Raw genomic sequence first — 19,167 nt, 5'->3', positions numbered from 1 at the left:
GCAGATAGGAAAGCAAATTTACCGGCAGCGGGTCAGCGAGGGCGACCACGTTTCGTCACAGCCCGAGGAAGCAATCGCTGCTGTGAGTGCACAGACCTGCATCTTCCAGCTTGCCCCGGAGCCCGGGCACGGAGCCAGCGGGAGGAACGGGGACGTGCGGAGGATTTGCCACCAGCCCTTTCCCAGCGCAGCCCCTCTCACCACGGGCTGGAGACTGAGGGGCAGCTGGTCCGGGGAAGACAAAGTCCCGCGATGCACCGCAGAGAGGCACCTGGCGCTGGTTTGGCATTGAAACACCAGCGCTGGCTGTGCCGCGCTTGGACGTGACCTGTCCCATAGGAACAAGGCCAGAGATGTGTCACCGCGTCATCCCTGGCCAGCGAAGGGGCAGAATCCGAAACCTGCATCCCTGTCTTCATGCACCCTCAGCACATCAGAGGCAAAGTGAGACCCTGACCCGGGGCCAAGAAGTGTCCCCTGTCCTCCTGTCCTCCCTCACACCGCCTGGCAAGAGACGGCGAACTCCCCGATTACATCTGGAAAGAAACGCTTAAAGTGGCATCTTTTGCCATACAAAGCAGAGCCCTAAGCCAGCAGCTGGTGTAGAACCGAGACCTCGCGGCCGCAGCAGCAGTCGCGATGCTGCGGCCACAGTCATGATGCTGCAGCCACCGTCACGATGCTGCGGCCACCATCACGATGCTGCGGCCACCGTCACGATGCTGTGGCCACCATCATGATGCTGCAGCCACCGTCACGATGCTGCGGCCACCATAATGATGCTGCAGCCACCATCATGATGCTGCGGCCACCATCATGATGCTGCAGCCACCGTCACGATGCTGCGGCCACCGTCACGATGCTGTGGCCACCATCATGATGCTGCGGCCACCATCACGATGCTGCGGCCACCGTCACGATGCTGTGGCCACCATCATGATGCTGCAGCCACCGTCACGATGCTGCGGCCACCATAATGATGCTGCAGCCACCATCATGATGCTGCGGCCACCATCATGATGCTGCAGCCACCGTCACGATGCTGTGGCCACCGTCACGAGGCTGCGGCCACCATCATGATGCTGCAGCCACCGTCACGATGCTGCGGCCACCATCACGATGCTGCCACAGCAACTCCTTGCCCTCCTGCAGCTGCGAGCAGCGCGGTGTCATAAACGCACTTATACCAGGTTTGCTCTGTTAGCCAGGGCTGCGCCTGCTGAGAAGGAGCAGGAGGGTCCTCAGCTGCCTCTGCATCATGTGAAATAAATCTTGGTGTCACGGAGGGACCCCGAAATTAGTTTGAGGCGGACGACCAGGTCCAAACCAGGCTTTGATTCCATCAGGAAAGCAACCAATTACAAACAGGGTTTGTAAAATCAGTTAGTAACATAAAATACAGATTCGGATACCAACTTGAGGAGACTATTTGGGATACAGCAAAAGAAGAATAATGGGGATCCACAGCGTGCGTACCCACGCTCACAATAAACAACGCCAGAGCCGTCCGACTCCAGGGAAGTACATTTGCACCTAGCAAGGAGTTATATTAAGGATATATGCTTGCCTGAGTCTAGCAAGGAAAGTACGTTTGCTGTATAAGCCGGGAAAATACACCTGCTTATATTTAAGCATGGAATACACTCACTGGCCCAGCGAGGAATAATACAAATAGATATCTAGTAAGTTATCACTCACCGCAGTGCCGGGAGGTCACCTTAGGCAGCCATCCTGCCGGCACACAGACCTGCAGCTCCGAGGACACCACAAATGGTCGTCAGCGGGAAGTCCCGTTTATAGTCTGGTCAGACCTGGCTGTGGGCAATCTAGGAGCTTCCCGGCTTCTCTGCACCCCCCTACTGTGGCTACGTGGACATGTGCACCCCCCTACTGCGGCTACGTGGACATGTGCGCCCCACTGCTGCGGCTACGTGCGCCCCCTCCTCTCTCCTAACGACTCCGGCCTGGGTCTCCCCATAAGCACGAGGAAGGGGGGGCTGTGCGCACAGGCAGCTGCCGCGTTGGGTCTCAGCGGGATGGGGGGAGCGTGCTGCCGCTCTTGGTTTTGCAAAGCTCATGATAAAAATCAAGAGAGTTTGCAAGCGCACAACAGCGAACGGGAGCTGCGAGGGAAGAGCCCACGGGCAGCGATGAGGGTGGATCCGCTCCCTGCAGCTCCCAGCACAAAGGCAAGGGGTTAAACTGGTCAGATAGCCCAGATCGGGCCCAGGATGAAAGTGGGCTGGCGCCCAGGGCCCGGGCTGAGTGAATTCCCCTCTCAGATCGCTGAGACACGCGATTTGCAGAGAGATTCATGAGATGAGTCTGAGCTCTGTGGTTTCCTGGAGTCTCGTCTCAGGCTATAAAACCTGCTGGGAGCAGGAAGAGACCCCAGCTGCAGCCTCAGCGCCCAGGGACCCGCGAGGACGACGCGATGCCGCACCCGCAGGAGCTCCTGCTGTCCCTCCTGCTGCTGACACGGCCCTTGGCCGAAGCCAGTGAGTAGACGAGGAGCGGGCTGGGGAGCGAGAGCCCCAGGCGGCCCCGCGTCCTCCAACTCCCCCGTCCCGGTCCCGTCCGTTGCAGGTCACTCCTGGAGATGGATGGTGGGAGGAGGCGAAGCCAAGTCCCACTCCGCACCCTACATGGCCTATGTGCAGGGAAAGGACAACCACTTCTGCGGGGGCTTCCTGGTGGCCCCAAACTGGGTGATGACAGCGGCTCAGTGCTTGGTGTAAGTTTTTGGTGTATTCATACAGCACAATGAGACTGTGGCATTGCCATGGTCTGGGTGACATCTCCTGGATGGATGGTCCAACAGCCTGAGCCGCTTCCCTCGTGGACCAGGCAGATCCCCCGGCAGAGCTCCTCGCTCCCATCAGTTCTGTTTTTAAAGACGGTGTCTCCTGGCCGTGTCCTGTGTGAGCAGGGAAGACGGGAGAAAGCTCATAACATGCACTGTGCTTGATTTTACCAGATACAAACCTCTGACTGTCATCCTCGGAGCCCGCACGATCCAGAGGAAGGAGGAAAGCTGGCAGGTATTCCAAGTGGAAGAGTATTGCTGCCCCCGGAAATTCAAGAGCCCTAAGGATGGAAACGACATCGTCCTGCTGAAGGTACCGAGCGCCCCGCAGCACCCGCGGGGTCCCGTCCGCCCAGGGCTGAGCTGTGACCCTGCGTGGGAGGGAACGGATTCACCACGGAGCATCCTCTCTGTGTTTGTGTCTCCTTGCCCAGCTGAACGGCAACGCCACCAGCAACAGCTACGTCAGGACCATCTCCATTGAAAGATCCGAAGTCCCCGGTGGGACCGTGTGCAGCACGGTGGGTTGGGGCGACGAAACACCCGCTGCCGCGTTACACAAAGCCACCGTCACCATCATCAAACAGCGGGACTGCCTCAGCAACTACCCCGGGCTCGCCGACAACCTGATCTGTGGCCACAGCGGATCTGCTGAGGTAACTGAAAGGGTCACTGTGGCTTAGGGGGTGGGAGGATGCGGGGAGGCACAAACCCCATCAGGGCTAAAACCCATCACTGAAGGAGCACAGCTTGGCCAAGGAGGGTTTGCCCCCAATGTCAGGGCTGGTCGGAGTGAGTTTTGTGCTCTGCACGCAGCACAAGGGCAGAAATGAAGCGATCCTTTGAGCTCCGGCTGTAGTTGCACTGGGTCCCGACTGCCGATAGTCCGTGTTGGAGCCAGAGCCATCCACATGCATCGCCAGTCCAGGATTCCCCAGGGAAAGCTGTTCTGACATTGCAGCCTCCCCGTTCTTTTCCCTTTTCCTGGGAACCCTGTATAAATCAACACTGATTTCTCTCCTCCATTTTACAGGGCGACGCTGGGGATCCACTCATCTGCAACAACAAAGCCTATGGCATCTTCTCCTACAGATATAAACAGTTCGGTTTCTACACACACATCGCTCCTTACCTCCCCTGGACCAAGAACGTCATGAAGTGTGCATGACCCTCCTCTCCCGCCGCTCCTGCCCTGGAAAACTGGGGCTCCAGGGCCCCCGTCTTCACCTGCTTTGTCTTCCTTTCGCCCTGGGAAACATCTTCCTCTGATCCCCATGGACATGGCGAGGGCTCCTCTCTGCCAAAGCCCAGCGGAGGTTGCGCCTTGGAGTGCCCGTGTCCCCCTTTGTGAAGCTGCTTGTGGCTGCAGCTCTGGGAAGGAGGGAGCAGGACAGCCCTGGGGAACGGACGGAGCTGTCGGGGTGTCTGTCGCCCTTTGGGGAGGGCAGGACGATGAGATGGGGGGTCCAGAGCAGCCCCCTCCCTGCCCCAGCCCCACGGAGGAAACTCCAGCTCCTGCTTCACCGCCGCTGCTGTTCCCAACCTCCGAAACCTGCCGCCTCCCTTCTCCCCTCGTCCTATAGCTCCCGTGTTGTAAGAATCACATAAAGACAATAAATCATATGTGCATTTGAGAGCCTTTTTCCTTCTATGATTCAGATTTCTCGCAGCCGCTGAAGAAAGTCGCTGCTCGGAGTCCCGGGCTGAAGTTTTCACCCCAACCAGTGGCCTCTGTTTTCTATCCCACCTAAACCCCCAGAGCAGGGGATTTCAGAGCAGGGGGAGCCTCTCAGCCTCCTCTCCCCAGCCTGGAGCGCTCGGGGGAAACAAGCGCTGAGGCGCAATGTGGGCAGCCCAACACCACCAACGGCACCATGCACCAGGGTCTGGTCCCAGGCTGTATCTGATCTTATCTCAGAGCTCTGCCGGTCCGTAAAAGGGTAAAGTCAACCTGTAGCAACAAAGGAAGCGGAGCGAGGAGTGCGCCCCTGTCCCCAGGTTTAACCGTATCGCAGCCCTTCTCCTCCCGCGGCCCCCGTGGTAACATCCAACCGCCGTGGTCCCGGTGCACCAACAGTCAGCCCCAGTTTCACTGTGTTAGGGATGAAATCAGACCCAAAGGTTCGAGTGATTTTCGTGCCTGGTTCTGCTGGAAAACAAGAGTGAAGGATGTAGGCGTTAGCTCACTGGCCTCCCGTAAAACTTAATTAAGCTTAATTTGCGAGGGCATCTGCACGTCAGCCAAACAGCTGATGCAAAGAGCCCTGAAAGGTGATTGCTGGAGCCCACAGATATAAAACACCACACCAGAGATTTTAAGATTCCAAATCATTTCCAAGCCCAGTAATTCAGACCTTTTCCAAGCCCCCCCACCAGCTCATTCACGTGATTCAGAAAAGCTGCGGCTCAAAGTTACGGGTGATTTTTGCTGCAGACGGCGCTGTGTAACGAAAGGGCGTCGCGCTGGTGTTTCACATGCTCGCAGTGCCCTCTTTGGGTTCTCCACAGCACGTGTTCCCCGCGTTCTGCCCCCAAACGGCTGAATTGGGGTAAAAAACCTCAAATAAAGGCTTCACGGAGCACGTCTGGTCCCACCACCGTTTCTGCTCTTGACAATGTGTATCCTGCAAGAAACGCATCTGGAATGAGCCGACAGCACAGCAAAGGGCAGCAGCGATACCAACGGCTTCACTCGGCGATTCTACTCCAAAATCCCGTGAAGTTTTAAGTCAAGGAGCCACCACTGCACCCCTACATCTCAAACCCCCCAACAGCCACTGCTCACCTTCAGTTCAGCGTTATTCGTCCAGTTCGTTATATTGCACATTAACCAGCCTTTCGATGGGAGCGAAGAAACGCAGGCGGGACCACCGCGGGTTTTAGGAACAAAATTTATTCCAATTTCAAACAGAGAATTTATTTCAGGAGAAAGATATGAAAATCAATTTCCATCAGATATTTCTGTAATAAGGGGTTGTTGCCCAGCAGCCAGAGCGGGATCATTCCAAGAAACAATCGCACTCCTGGACTGGAATGAGACAGTTTGGAGCCTGAATAGATCCTGACACTGGGCATCGTATTCAGAAACTCCTTGACCCTCCCCTCGTCCCTCCCCCCACCCCAACACGCACAACAATACATGCATTGCAAATGACAAGGTTTAAAAACAGCGTTTTATATAGTATCTTTTTAAATAGGATAATGTTTAAATTGTCTTAAATCAGGATCCTATAATATACAAGTATAACCAAATAATTTCCACCACATTGGCACTTGTAAAGAGTCTCTGGCACTACTAAAGAAGGGGCATTGGCACAAACCATACTCTTAGGAAACTGGGTGCTGCATAACACACTTGACCTCTGCTGGACTCTAACAACCCGGGCTCTGTACAGTACAATACAATGCTCAGCACACTCCGGAAGTACTTTTCAAAAGTAAAAAAGCAAACAATAAAACACACATGGAGAAAACCCAAAGTTGAACGCAAGGCCGACATCGCTAGGAAGCAACAAGAAGAGACCCAAGAAGAGAAGGGGAGAAGGGAACGGGGAAGGGCGGGTGCTCCGGCGCCGCTCACCGGGCGGCCGATCGCGCCCAACGGGGCGAAGAAACGGCCGGGCCTCTCCTCACCGCCTTCAAGTTTCAAACCGGTTCGAAGGACGTTGGTTTCTTCAGCACAACAAAGATTGAAAGTGCACAAGGAGCGGAGGTTAAGCCGAGAAACCACTTCCTCAGGGTCAAGATTCTCTACAAGAAGCCAATTCCGCCTCTTTTTGGAAGGTCGAGCTGTTGTCTCGACCCGCGGAAGGTTCTGAGCGGCCTCGCTTCCAGAAAAGATGCTATAGGCAAATTTGGTTGAAGGTTTGGCACTTTTGCCAGGGCGGGCGTTTGCCAAAGGAGCAGCCAACGGAGACACGGAGCGGCTTTGCTGGCCAAGCGGGAGGCACAGGGCTGGCTAAGAAAAGCGTGTGCTAACACGGGACCTCACGGCCGACACGCCGGGTTACGCGCACAAGTTCCTGCCCTCGCTCCGAACGAGGCGCCAGAACTCACCAAACAGCCGTCGCAGAACGTTCTCCCAACAACCATCACGCCAGGTTGGTTTTCAGGCCAACAGCTACACCGAGCAGTTAAACACTCACACCCGGAGCCGCCCCCAGCTCCCCACCACGATGCACATTCACTCTGCAAGATGCCAAGATCCCTCCTCCGGTGCCAGGGCAGCAGCTCTTAAAGAAGGGAGGGATACAAAAGGAAGGAAATGTTTCTGATTCAAGTGGAATCACCACCATCATTCACCTTGGAAAGTCAACTTCTGCGAAGTTATCTCCAAGAACCTGTATATCGCAGCGCCAGGTTCGTCGCTGGCAACGGTTGCGGTGTGAACCATTTACAAGAGGATCACAGAAGCAGAAGAGGCTGGTGCTGCCATCTGCTCCAGATGAACAGCCCGGAGAATACACAAAGATGATTATAAATTCTTCTTTACAGGACAGTTTCTACAAAATGGATCGTTTTAGCATAAAGACAAAAAAAAGACCCAAGCAGTAAAATTGATGCAAAGCTGTCTGACACATGGGAATCCCTCCCGCTCCTCCCAAGTGCTCAACGCACCCAGAGCGCGGCTGGTCTAACGAGATGCTGTGATCCTCAGCAGCAGCTCCCAGCCAGGCTGGCTCTTCGGCTCTTGGTCCCATGGCTACTGTTCCACCTCGGGCTCCCTCAGCACTCCCGGCAGAGTTTGCTTCCCTCAGCTAGTCTGGAAAACAAGAGGGACCTAGAGACAGAATTCCTCAAAATCACGTCCCTCCGTGTTTTAGTGTTCTAGATCGAAGTATCTTAAGCATCTCAGACAGTTAAGATTTACTCTTACATGTTGTGCAAAACACTGATGTAGTGCTCTGTCTACAAAAGAGACAAAATATCAGCAGCCCCCTTCACCAGCGCAGGGCGTTTCGTCTTTAGCTACTCGCCTTGGCGGGGGCAATCTGGTCGATCCAGAGAATTTGGACCCAATGCTACTCATTGGAATTGAAACCGAAGCATTAGTGACGGCTAAACGACTCGTTTGGGCGGGTCAGATGTCCCTGCGTCCTGTCACTCCTGCTTTGCCGCTGCCGGTGTCCTCCAGGCCGGCAACAGCTCTTTAGCACATTTGTTCACTCGCCTCGGCTCCTGGAAAAAGCTCCCTAAGGTGCAAAGGCCTCGCGTCCTCCTGCTTAGTGGAGTTTGATTTGGCACCTAGAACCCAGAACTGCTTCTGCTCTGCCTTCCACTGCACCAGCGACCCTGGCTCCTCCGCTCTCCCGCTACACCAGTGCAAGCGCGGCCGGGCCTTCTGGGTCTCCTGGAAGCCGATTATCGCGGGCAACCTGGAGCAAGGATGCATGCGAGTCTTCCAGAGAGGATCCGCGCTCCTCTCGAGAGAAACACAGCAGCACGTGCCTCGGGGGAATGCGTAAAAGGGGAGAGAGAACCACGGCTCCCTCCAAGAGCCTCAATCTTTTCACCTAAGAATCCTACCTACCAGCTCTGGTCCTTTCTAAGTCTGCAAGCCGGATGCGACCGGGGAATTCTTACAAAGTCATTCGACGCACTGGCACGAAATGCAATAAACAAGGCTTGTTTGCTACGAGCCGCAAGAAAAGAGCAAGAGGGTGGCACGAGACTTGAGATTTTGCATCCGAAGTCTGATGTTTAACCGGCACAACCACCCCGTGCGCTCTTGAGATCTGCTGCATAGGGTCGCTCGCTCGCTGTCACACGCTCTAACCAACAAAACGTGGCATCCCTCTGCAAACTGAGCCTCGTGCATGCGCTTGTAGTGTGGGGGGATGCGTGTGTGTGTGGAAAATACAACCAGAATCTAATAAAGGACAATTACAGTCAGGCACTTCCCCAGGCTCAGCAGCTATTGCTCCAAGAGCTTCCATCATTTGTAGTCCATGAACAAAATACAGCAACACGTAGCAAACTATGTATAGAACATCAATAATTTAAAAAAAAAAAAAAAAATCACAGTCTTCATACCTTTTATAATTGATAAGAAAAAATAACTCGGAACTAGAACATATAAAGAATGGAAAAGTGATGGCTTTTTTTTGTTTCTTTTGCCTTTTTTCCTTTTTTTTTTTTTCCTTTTTCGCTTGTTTTTTGCACAGGGGTTGGAGCGATCGCTCCAGCCCAACATCTCATCACAGTGAACCATGGAGCGTGTCCTGGGGAAGGGCGGGCCGGGCCGGGGACGCAAGCAGGTTCGGCACATTACACCAGAGGCACCCTATGGCGAAGGGACCAGTAGCATCCGCACTCCCACAGTCCAGTGAACTCACCATCTCGCCTGGAAAGGTATTTTTCCTTTTCTATAGATACCACGGGAATGAAAAAGGGGGAAAAAACGTGGCTAAGCAACAAAGGAAAGCTCAAGATGAGGCTGCCTTAGCTGTTCGGCAAAAATTAAGAAGTAAGCAAGGTGCTGAAGAAATGAGGCGTATCCCCGTTAACTGTGAAATAAAAGCAATTTGTTAAAAATATGAAATCAACTACTCTGTGGACAGAGACATGAGACTGCAGGATAACACCGAGCACTTGCCACTCCACAGATCAGACAATTTGCAATCATTACATCATCGAAAAATTAAAACTTTTTTTCCTGTCATATTTAAAATTTCTCGTTTTGTCTTTTCTTCACAACGACGCCTCTCGAGGGGCCACGAGCGGAGCGGGTCAAACCAGGTTGTACTCCTTCAGGTTGAGCTGTAGGATGGTGTCCTTGACGGCCGCAAAGACGAAGCGGATGTTTTCCGTGTCTGTGGCACACGTGAAGTGGGAATAGATGATTTTATCGCTGTCTGGATTTAAATCCACAAACATCTTGAGAATGAACTCGCGGGCTGCCTGCGCATCCCTCTGCGGGCCTGCGGGGAACAAAGAAAGCGGTTAACGGGTTGACGCCGAGCGCGTTCCCCGGGTTGATCCATCGGGATAATCGCCAGAACGCCTTTTCTTATGGTTATAGAGCTATAAAGAAAAAATCAAGATCATTTATCGCATAAAAGCCCCAGGAGTGAAGTGGCTTATGCTTCTCGTTTCCCTAACTTGCTGCATTCACTAATTACAAGTGATAGAATACGACGCTTCCTGATGTCACGATCTCGTGTCCGGCTGCTAAGCTGTATCAGAAGCACACACAGTGTGACCGCTGTAAAAACACCCTGTTTTCCACACTAACAATCGTGTGTGCTCGTGCTTCCCGACAGCAGGGGGCACGAAACGCCAGAGCGGGACCACAACTAACAGGGCGCAATTTCATCAGCTGTTTCAAAGATGAAAGCTGTTCGCAAAATGGCAATTCTCCCCCTGCCTTGTGTTTTGAAAGCGCGGAATAACAGTTAATAGAATCAAGATTCCATTATCTACATGCATTTTGGTGACGTTTTCTCATGGCTATAGGTATTCCTTCTCAAATTCAGATGTTTTCCTCATGTCTAGATCTGAGTTTTCTCAAAAGAATAAATCCAACCAAACCAGCTCCAACCCTTCTAGATTGTTCCTCCTTAAACACTCACCATCAAACTCCGGGAAATAGTCAACAAGGTGGGAATACAGGATCTTGTCTTCCAACAGATCCTTCTTGTTGAGAAAGAGAATAACAGAAGAGTTCTGGAACCACGGATAAGTGATAATGGTTCGAAAGAGAGCTTTACTCTCTTCCATACGGTTCTGAAATAAGAAAAGAAAGCCTTGTTTTCGCAAATGAGCACTGAGCTGCCTTTCTGCTACTCAGATCCGCGCTGATCCAGCACCTCAGGTGCTGTACGCACAATACTTTGGCCTCAGGTGGGGTCTGGCTCACATTGCGCTGCTAAATGGAAAGGAAACGCAAAATCTGATGGACTCAGGCTTCATTTAATTAGCGAGCGATTCATATCGAAAGGCTTAAAAGTCATTTTGTGCGTTGAGAGGACTGGGCACGACGCTCTGCGGACGCTTTTTGTCTAGTAGAACAGGAATAACTGCTGTTACCTAACGGGGTTTAATACATCAGCAAGTGCAACAATTCCGTACTGCACCTTGTAGGCAGCCTCTAAGGAGACAGCAGTCACCGCACAAAATAACAGCGCGGAAAAGAGGAGCGGTGATTTTTAAGAGCGTGCTGTCACTGCACAGTACCTTCCACAGCACACAGAACTCAGCAATTTCGGAGTATTTCAGTTATTACTTGAGAAGTACAGGTGACTTAAATGCTCCGTGAATTTTCCGCTCGCAGGGACACCATGACCCATTAAGGCTCATGTTTCCTTTGCAACAGGAAGAACTGAAGGCCAAAACCAACACCACTTGCTAATCCAACTTGGCACCAAGCGCTTTGGTACCAACCTCCAAGAAGCTCAAGAGATTCCTTCTCTCCTCCCGCGGAGTTCCCGTTCTTACCTCATTATCAGATTCCACCAGAACTTGGTCATATTCACTAAGTGCTACTAAAAACATGATGGAAGTCACATTTTCAAAGCAATGGATCCACTTCCTTCGTTCTGATCTTTGACCTCCAACGTCAACCATTCTAAAGAGAAATACAGTGGCACAGAATGAGCTGCAGTTCTTGATCCAAACGCAAAGGACCAGCACACAACGAGAACAAGTGAGGCTACTGCCCAACTTAGCCACACGTTTCAGATCCTCAGTTTCAAGCCCCACCTGTTTAGTACACTAACATTATTTTCGCATGTGAAGTGCAACACACTTAGTCCACCTTCGCTAAAACCCTACGCCTATTCCATAGGTCAGCAAACCAGGACAGAGAGAGGACTTTCTCCAGATCTGTAAGTGAACGGTTTGAGAGAGGATGCCCCTCTATTCCTCTCTTGTCATGTCAACACTGCAGCAGAGACGTGCAGGGAGCACGGAAGTAGCAGAGCACTAAGGAGAAAATTGCCTTGCAATAGCCAGATGTGTCATTGTGTCCTTTACGCCACGCTCGATTGCCGGCTTAAGCTTCCAAATACCATCTATTGCTGCAGCAGCACAGGCAGCAAGTTTTGGTGTCACCCCGAGAGCACAATTCCAAAGCACGTCCTGTTTTGTGACAGTCAGTGCTTCAGCTTGGAGTTTTCAGAACAAAACGTGGCACCATCCCCGTGACAGGAGCGCCTGTCAGCAGACACCTACAACATCCCAGCACACACATCCACCCCAGCCTCCCAACCAAGCACCTGGACCTGCTACCGCAACCCAGAACTCATCCTTCCCCAAACCACATCACCCCTCTCCCAGTTCAGCTGTAACATGAATACACCTCCAGTACCTGAAGATAATATTCTCTAGGTCAAAGGGGTACTCTATGATACCAGTTGTAGGAACTCTAACCCGTAGCACATCTTGCTGAGTTGGTAGATATCCTGGGGTAGCGATACGATCCACGTCGCTAAGATAGCTACAGGAAGCACAACGGAAAACACATAAACACACAGATTTACAACACTGCTACATCTAGTCTTTCCCTGGCACGACAAGGAAGTCAGAAGTCACCTGAATCATTTAAAACATGATGTGGAATATAACATAATACATCTTTGGGGAACAGCAATTCAACAGCCATCTCCTTCGGAGGACAAACAGATAAATTAAGGACAACTTTATCAACTCTGTATAGGAGTGTGGAAGACAAGCTTCACTCCAGAGAAAGTTTAAGTACAGTGGATGCTTATTTTTCAGAATCAAGTCTCTTCTAAGGTCTTCTGTTAAGAAACAAACCTCTATCACCAGACTTTGCTTCTGTTGATAATAAATCCATTAGGTGGCACATCCGTACACACCTGTAGGCCAAAGGACAAACCTGAGCCGAGAGCCAGAACCAACAGGGATGGCAGAAGGTGGAGATTCCAGCCTTAGGTTCACAAGCAGATGTGTGAACAGCTGTCTTCATCACCACCAGAACACCTCAAACCCTCAGGAAAAGTAGCAAATGGTAAGGAATTTCCAGATCTAAAGCTACCCCCAACTAAACACAGCTCCCCCCACTTCCAGAAAAGTTCTTTGGCTTTCTGGAGCCAGATTCAACAAGTTATCAGTCACCTGCTCCCCCTGACGTGGCCAGCAGAGACCGCGCAGCTTGTCTAAAACACCAGCAAGACTCATCTGCCTCAGTGAAAAAGATCCACGGTACTTCAAACAAACTGTAGTGAAATCTACAGCAATGCTCCTGCCCTTTGAAACAGACTCTAGACTTCAATCAAAAAACCAAACTGGACAGGCATTTGTTAGACCATTGCTACCACCTACTAGTACACGTCAGTGATGATATACTCACTATTTAGCTGAGTCGGAAAGCTGATATTCTCTTCTTCTGTCGTAACACTCTTGTATCCCAGGGTCGTTCCATAATGTTTTAATTGCACTTACATATGGCTGCTCAAATGTCATGACCTTTTCTACGTCCACTTCCCGGATCAGCACTGCATTGGCCTGGAGATTGGCAATTCAAAAGTAAAAAAATCATAAGTAAAAAAGGAAGGTTTGCACCTTTGGTCAGAGAAAACAACAGGTCGCAGCAACAGTGAGAAGTACCAGGAGCATCATCTTTTGGGTCCAACATGTATTTTGGCAGCTTCAGTTCCAACGTGAACAGTCACTCAAGCAAAGGAAAGCCTGACACACGTAGCAACAGGGAATCCTTGAAATGAGTACAGAGAACACCCCTCCTGTACCCGATATCACATCATAACCCCTCGCTCTGCAGGCCAGAGCACAAACCCCCCTGAGAAAGCCGCGCTGTCCCTTAACACAGTCAAGTAAATGGAAACAGAGAGCAGCGAAACGTCAGAAAAAGTGAAGCCCAAAAGCATTTACAGGAAAGAGTTCAGGGAGGTTGAGATTGCAACACAAAAGGACACAAACAGGAACTCAGGAGTCAAACCCTAGAATCCCAATCAACTAAGAACACACGCACAAACTGCGATAAACTTACCTTGTTCTGTTCGTATTTGTACAGAATCTTCAGGGTTTCCATGGCCCTGATCATAGACTGCATGGCAGTGAAGATGTTTTGGTACACCAGCTTGGTGAAGCCTTTTTTGTCCTCTTCAGAGTAGCCTGAGCCATGAATGATACGCATTTGCTTAATGAACGTGCTTTTTCCGCTCTCCCCGGTGCCTGCAGAACGCAAGAGAGAGAGTTAGGAGCCATTGCCGTTCCTATTACTACACCCAAGCACACGCCACTTTTTCGCCGCTTTCCAGAACACTAAAAGACGGTCCGGATGGCCCCGCTCACCCGCGCTCTGAACCCAGCAGCGCAGGAGGAAGACATCTTGTCCTTTGCAGCAGCCTCCGAACGCGGCTCCGGTTCTTATTCCAAATCTCACATTACAGCCCCTCCCACACGTCCTGCGTCAAAGGGCCCTTGTCCGTCACACCTGACCTATTCCCAGATACTCCAGCAAGATGCTCCAAGCGCGGGGAGGGCCCAGATGTGCTCTGGAGCTGGTGAGCGCTGCAAACCCAGACGATGCAGAGCGGGTTGCGGGAAGCCTGTTTGCACAGTAGAGTGAATTTTCTTTCGCTGCGATTTGGCACAAAATGCTCTTCGGCTTATAGAGCACGTGTCTTTCCACAGAAAATAACCGAGCACAGAGAAAAATCGACTCTGAAGTTAGAGAATGGAACTCAAGAAACTACTTGCTTATCCATCTGAAACGAGTCAGTGCATCTGCCCAGTAACCCAAAATACCGTGCAAACACGTTTGCTCTTAAGGACTGAAATTATAATTGTCATTATTTAGAAGCTCTTAGGCACACTGGTTAGTGCTAGAGTTGCGTTATGGTTGGACTGGATGACCCTGAGGGTCTCTTCCAACCAAAATGATTCAATGATTGTGGCAAGATACCTCTGACACTGCTCAGAGCCTTCCGATATTACAGAGTTAAAAGCAGCGACTGGCAGGGAGAGCAGAGCAGGACGTTGCTCACAGCTGTCCGCACCGTTTGATGCCAAGCGGGCCCCTCTCACATGGGGAGTCCTCCCGCTCCTACCTTTATGGCCTCAGAAAAGCATCATTTAATATGTGAAAGCCAACAGATGATATTAATATAAAAGGACGGTGGGAACTCCCTAACGCAGTGACTATGGGAGGAAAACATCATCAGCTAAAGCATCCGTGCCGTTACACAGCCTTGGTAAACCCTCGGTTCAACTGGTATGATGGGAAGCACCCAGCGACTTCCATTCCATACACACATTGTAGAGGGGTCGTATGGGTCAGGTCTTGCAAACCCCCACACGTGCACCATTGACACCTGTTGCTTTGTTCAGTCTCCTAAAGTTAGCTATACAGAATATATATAATAAAGACAGCTCTTTTTAACACGGTGTCCCAGCTCGCTTGGCTACTGAGAGCAAAACCTAAAACGTGTCACCTGAGTGACAAATCCTTTGGCTCTGCAGGTACAGACAAGCACCAGGTGCTCCCTCACGCCGGCGACAGAGACAGGATCCCATTCACCACCAAACACATCCCTGCTCGCACACAGACGCTCAGTTACTCATGTTTATAGTGCCAGGCTAAAAGGCAAACAAATAAATATGCTCAACTAAAAGCAGCAAGCACATCACTGGAAGCAGCACGCTTAAAATAAACAAACTCTTCCCATCTCCAAGAGCTGAAAGAAATTATGTCAGCGGCGTTAGAAATTCACATCGCAAACAGCGTTAACATGCATGCAGCAAACTATCACCATCTCAAACAGAAAGCTACACCAGAAACCGGGGGAAAAACTGGAAACTGAAACGTTTTGTGGTTTCTCTCGCTGTGGTGAGAAATACTTCCTTGTCTTTTACCACAGCGACCAAAACTGAGAATGAAAAAAGTGGTACTTCAAAGTATTCCAATAATGAAAACATAAGAGAAACCTCAGCACCAGCCATTCACTTACTCAGGGGTTCACACACAGATTCTTCCTGTCACTCTGTCAGCACCGGCTTTTTGGTGTGGGGTGTGATTTCTGTTTTGGTTTGGTGGTGGTTTGGTTTGGTTTTTAAAGGCGCCTCTTGGTTTTACCTCAACCAGCAACAACACAGAACAGCCCCACACCAGAACATCGCACATTCTGCCGGTACGGCTCCTGCATTTATAACAGCACCAGAACCTTGTTTAACACGACAATGTTGAGACAAGGAGATAATCCAAATTCACCATTTCCTCTGTCCACACGTGAAAGCAGCAGAGTTTACAATAAGCTACTAATGGTCCCCAAGTACCTGACAGGTGCTTTTTAAACACATCACTCAACCAACAGTATCCCAGGCTTAATCACAATAATTTTGGTATAAAATATTCTCCCCACACGCAGTAAAAAGACAAATGACATCCTTATACCAGAGAGCAACGTCCAATACCTTCAAATCAAATTTCTTATTAGCAGGTTCAACATTGATCAGCACGGTTATTCTTCACTCCGGTTTTCTTTTTTAGGCTTCTAACTCACTAGGTGCAGGGACAAGAGAAATCACCAGAGTTCCTACGAGGCAGAAACTCCCTCCACACATGCAGCCTTCAAAATGCTGAAGATTTGGCAAAGCCCTCTCACTAAAACCATCACTAATATTTGTGAACATTAAGAACTGCGCCTAACAGGAGCAAGACATGAGAAATCCCGGCAGTTACGCCAAGGAGAGCGAGCGCACGTTACCTGCCACAGCCTCAGGTGGGCAAAGCGCTGCATCCAGTGAAAAGCTCCCAGCAAACACGTCCTGAAACTGCGAGTCTTGCTTATCCAATATTAACCTCCTCATATAGACTTGTTCTTTAAATCTGATGCTGAAACTTACTTAACTGAATATTTTAGAAAAGCAGAATGGATTCTTGAGCAATTTGAATTACTTCTAAAGCAAAATCTTTAGATCCAGCGGGATCTTCTTAACCCAGATCTCTCCTATGGTGCCAACCTATTTTGAAACAGCTGCTTCTGTGGGGCTGCTTTAGGGCAGCAGAGTTCTCTAGTCTGCAAGAAGGCTTCCAGAAACCCACACAGCACCTTCGAAGAGCACAAACACCAACCCCCCGATTTTACCTTTCACCCAAGGAACCGCAACATTAATTGCTGAGGTTTCATGGCAAGAAGGAAAGCCACGGCCTTCCCGTAACAATTATCACGATGCAACAATGTCAGCGCTGGAGACCTCCACGGGACTGGGCAGACACAGCCTCACCTCTCTATGCAAAGTTTTACATTTGTTTTTGTAACAATCATCCTCATTCTTCAACCTGTACCTTAGTGGGTCCCCAACTCAGGACAGACCCCAAGGGAATGAGCTCAATCCACCAGATCTGCTTCAGGGTTCAGCTTGAGATGACACAGTATTTAAGCCACAAAGCAGGATACATACACAACCAATGATAAACTACAATACCCATGAAAACCGTAACTTTAGTTTGGGGGCTTCCTGGACACAAACACCAACCTCACCGCTGAAGAAGAACACGAATGCCTGAAATCTTTGCCGGCCGCTCCTGTAACTGATTACCCGCCCTATAAACCTTATCTAAACACGGAATAGTCACCCATCTGCACAACCACAGAACACCACAGCCTTTCAGTCTGAACACCGACATCCTCATCGCCGCACAGGTGATCTCTGCCTCCAAAGGGACGGCTAAACGCTAGAGCCATTTCCTCATCAGGCGCGGAACTCGTGCGTCCTCAGCGCTTCGTCTTCCTGCAGGTTCCCTACACCAAGTCCTAACCCCAGGCCCTCCTCGGATGGCGCAACGGGAACTCTGGTTTAGGAGCTGGAGGCCAGTTTTTCCACTCCAGGCCCAGAAGTTCACTGACAACACCAAAAAGCACCGACCCCACCAGTGAATCTTCACCCGCTAATAAAGGCCAGGCTGCTCCGGGAAGCGCTTCCTCCAGACCATTTCCCCCGTGTGCGTGCCCGCGTTCAGAACCAGCAATTTCAGCTTCACAGTTCCTGCTTATGTCAAAATCCATTTTGACACAGAACGCATAATAAAAAAAAACAACAAACAAAGGGCCGGCAACGGGGCGGCCCCGGGAGGAAGGCGGCCCGGGCGCAGGGCTCGGGCGGCATCGCCCGTGGCTCCCGCCGCTCCCGCCACACCCGCTGCCGCCGCAGCCCCGGGCCCGCCAGGCCCCGCAGCCCGGCCAGGCCCCGCGGCGGGAGCGGCAGCTCCGCGGGCCGGGCCGGGCCCCGCTCCTCACCCAGCAGCAGCAGCTTCAGCTCCCGGCGGGCGTCGCGCTTGTCCCTCCGCAGCTGCTTCTCGATCTCGGCGTTGATGCGCTTCGACTCCTTCACCTCGTCGCTCAGGCAACAGGCCATCATGGACTCCAGAGTCATGGTCGCGCCGCGGCTGGGACGCCCCCGCCCGCCCCCCGCCCCCCGGCACCGACCACCGGCCTCCGCACGGCCGGGAGCCCGGCCCGGCCCCGCGCCCGGCGCCCCCTTCCCTCCCCACCCTCCCTCTCTCCGCGGCGCGGGCCCGGCCCGGCCCGGCCCCGGCCTCAGCCCCGGCCCCGACTCCCGCGGCCGGGCCTAGCGCCGCCGCACCCCTCAGCGCTGCCCTCGCCCGGCTGCGCCGCCCGCCGCTCCCTCCTCACGGCCCCGCCGAGCCAGCGACGAGCCGGCGCAACCCAACCCGCTGCCGCCGAAAACAAGCGCTGACTGACAGGCGGCGGCGCCACTGGGAGAGCGCGGCGGGGCGGGGCGGGGCGGGGCGGGCGGCGCTGCGCCAACCGGGGCGCAAGTTTGGTTGGCCGGGCGCGGGGGGAAGGCGCTCGGACGCGCGTTCCCCGAGCGGGGCGTGGCCGCGGGGCATTGTGGGACGGTGGCGGACCGGGGCGCCCATCGCGGGGCGCGGCCTGGTGGCGGAGCCGGCGCCGCCCTCCCGCGGCCTGGCCCGGTCCCGCCGGCCGGTAGCGCCGGGGTGGCCGCTAAGGCGGCGGCGCGGGGCGAGCCCGCGGCGTTGCGGCGCTTCCCGCAGCTCTCGGGCCCAGCCGGGCCGGGCCCGCCGCAGCTGTAGGCCCCGCAGCCCGCCAGCCCGGCCTCCCTCCTTCCCTCCGCCGCCCACGGCTGCGGCAGCCCGCGGTGCAGAGGAGGGAATCAGTGAGGCAGAGCAGCGCCAGCGCTGCCGGGCTCCGGCTGCTCTTGGGGGGTGGTCAGTAGGTCAGAGAGGTTCTCCTGCCCCTCTGCTCTGCCCTGGGGAGACCACACCTGGAATCTTGTGTCCAGTTGTGGCCCCTCAGTTCCAGCAGGACAGGGAACTGCTGGAGAGAGTCCAGCGCAGCCACCAAGATGCTGGAGGGAGTGGAGCATCTCCCGTGTGAGGAAAGGCTGAGGGAGCT

General features: G+C 52.6%; 2 protein-coding genes across 2 annotated transcripts; one reads left to right on the top strand and one right to left on the bottom strand.

Moving 5' to 3' along the window:
* Positions 1-2,036: 2,036 nt before the first annotated feature.
* LOC102095977 (granzyme F) lies at positions 2,037-4,440 on the top strand. The gene is made up of 5 exons (XM_065042172.1): positions 2,037-2,498; positions 2,587-2,734; positions 2,978-3,119; positions 3,241-3,462; positions 3,840-4,440. The coding sequence occupies exons 1-5, from the start codon at positions 2,435-2,437 to the stop codon at positions 3,972-3,974; spliced, it is 711 nt and encodes a 236-aa protein (XP_064898244.1). The 5' UTR covers positions 2,037-2,434; the 3' UTR covers positions 3,975-4,440.
* Positions 4,441-5,683: 1,243 nt separating this feature from the next.
* GNA11 (G protein subunit alpha 11) lies at positions 5,684-18,271 on the bottom strand. Its single transcript, XM_065042171.1, has 7 exons — positions 18,028-18,271; positions 13,776-13,960; positions 13,119-13,273; positions 12,114-12,242; positions 11,243-11,372; positions 10,378-10,531; positions 5,684-9,726 (listed from the first exon to the last, which is right to left on the bottom strand). The coding sequence occupies exons 1-7, from the start codon at positions 18,161-18,163 to the stop codon at positions 9,536-9,538; spliced, it is 1,080 nt and encodes a 359-aa protein (XP_064898243.1). The 5' UTR covers positions 18,164-18,271; the 3' UTR covers positions 5,684-9,535.
* Between the last annotated feature and the right edge of the window lie 896 nt (positions 18,272-19,167).

The sequence above is a fragment of the Columba livia genome, chromosome 27, assembly GCF_036013475.1.
Source record: "Columba livia isolate bColLiv1 breed racing homer chromosome 27, bColLiv1.pat.W.v2, whole genome shotgun sequence".
Lineage (NCBI taxonomy): Eukaryota > Metazoa > Chordata > Aves > Columbiformes > Columbidae > Columba > Columba livia.
This window is presented reverse-complemented; position numbering and strand designations above follow the sequence as displayed.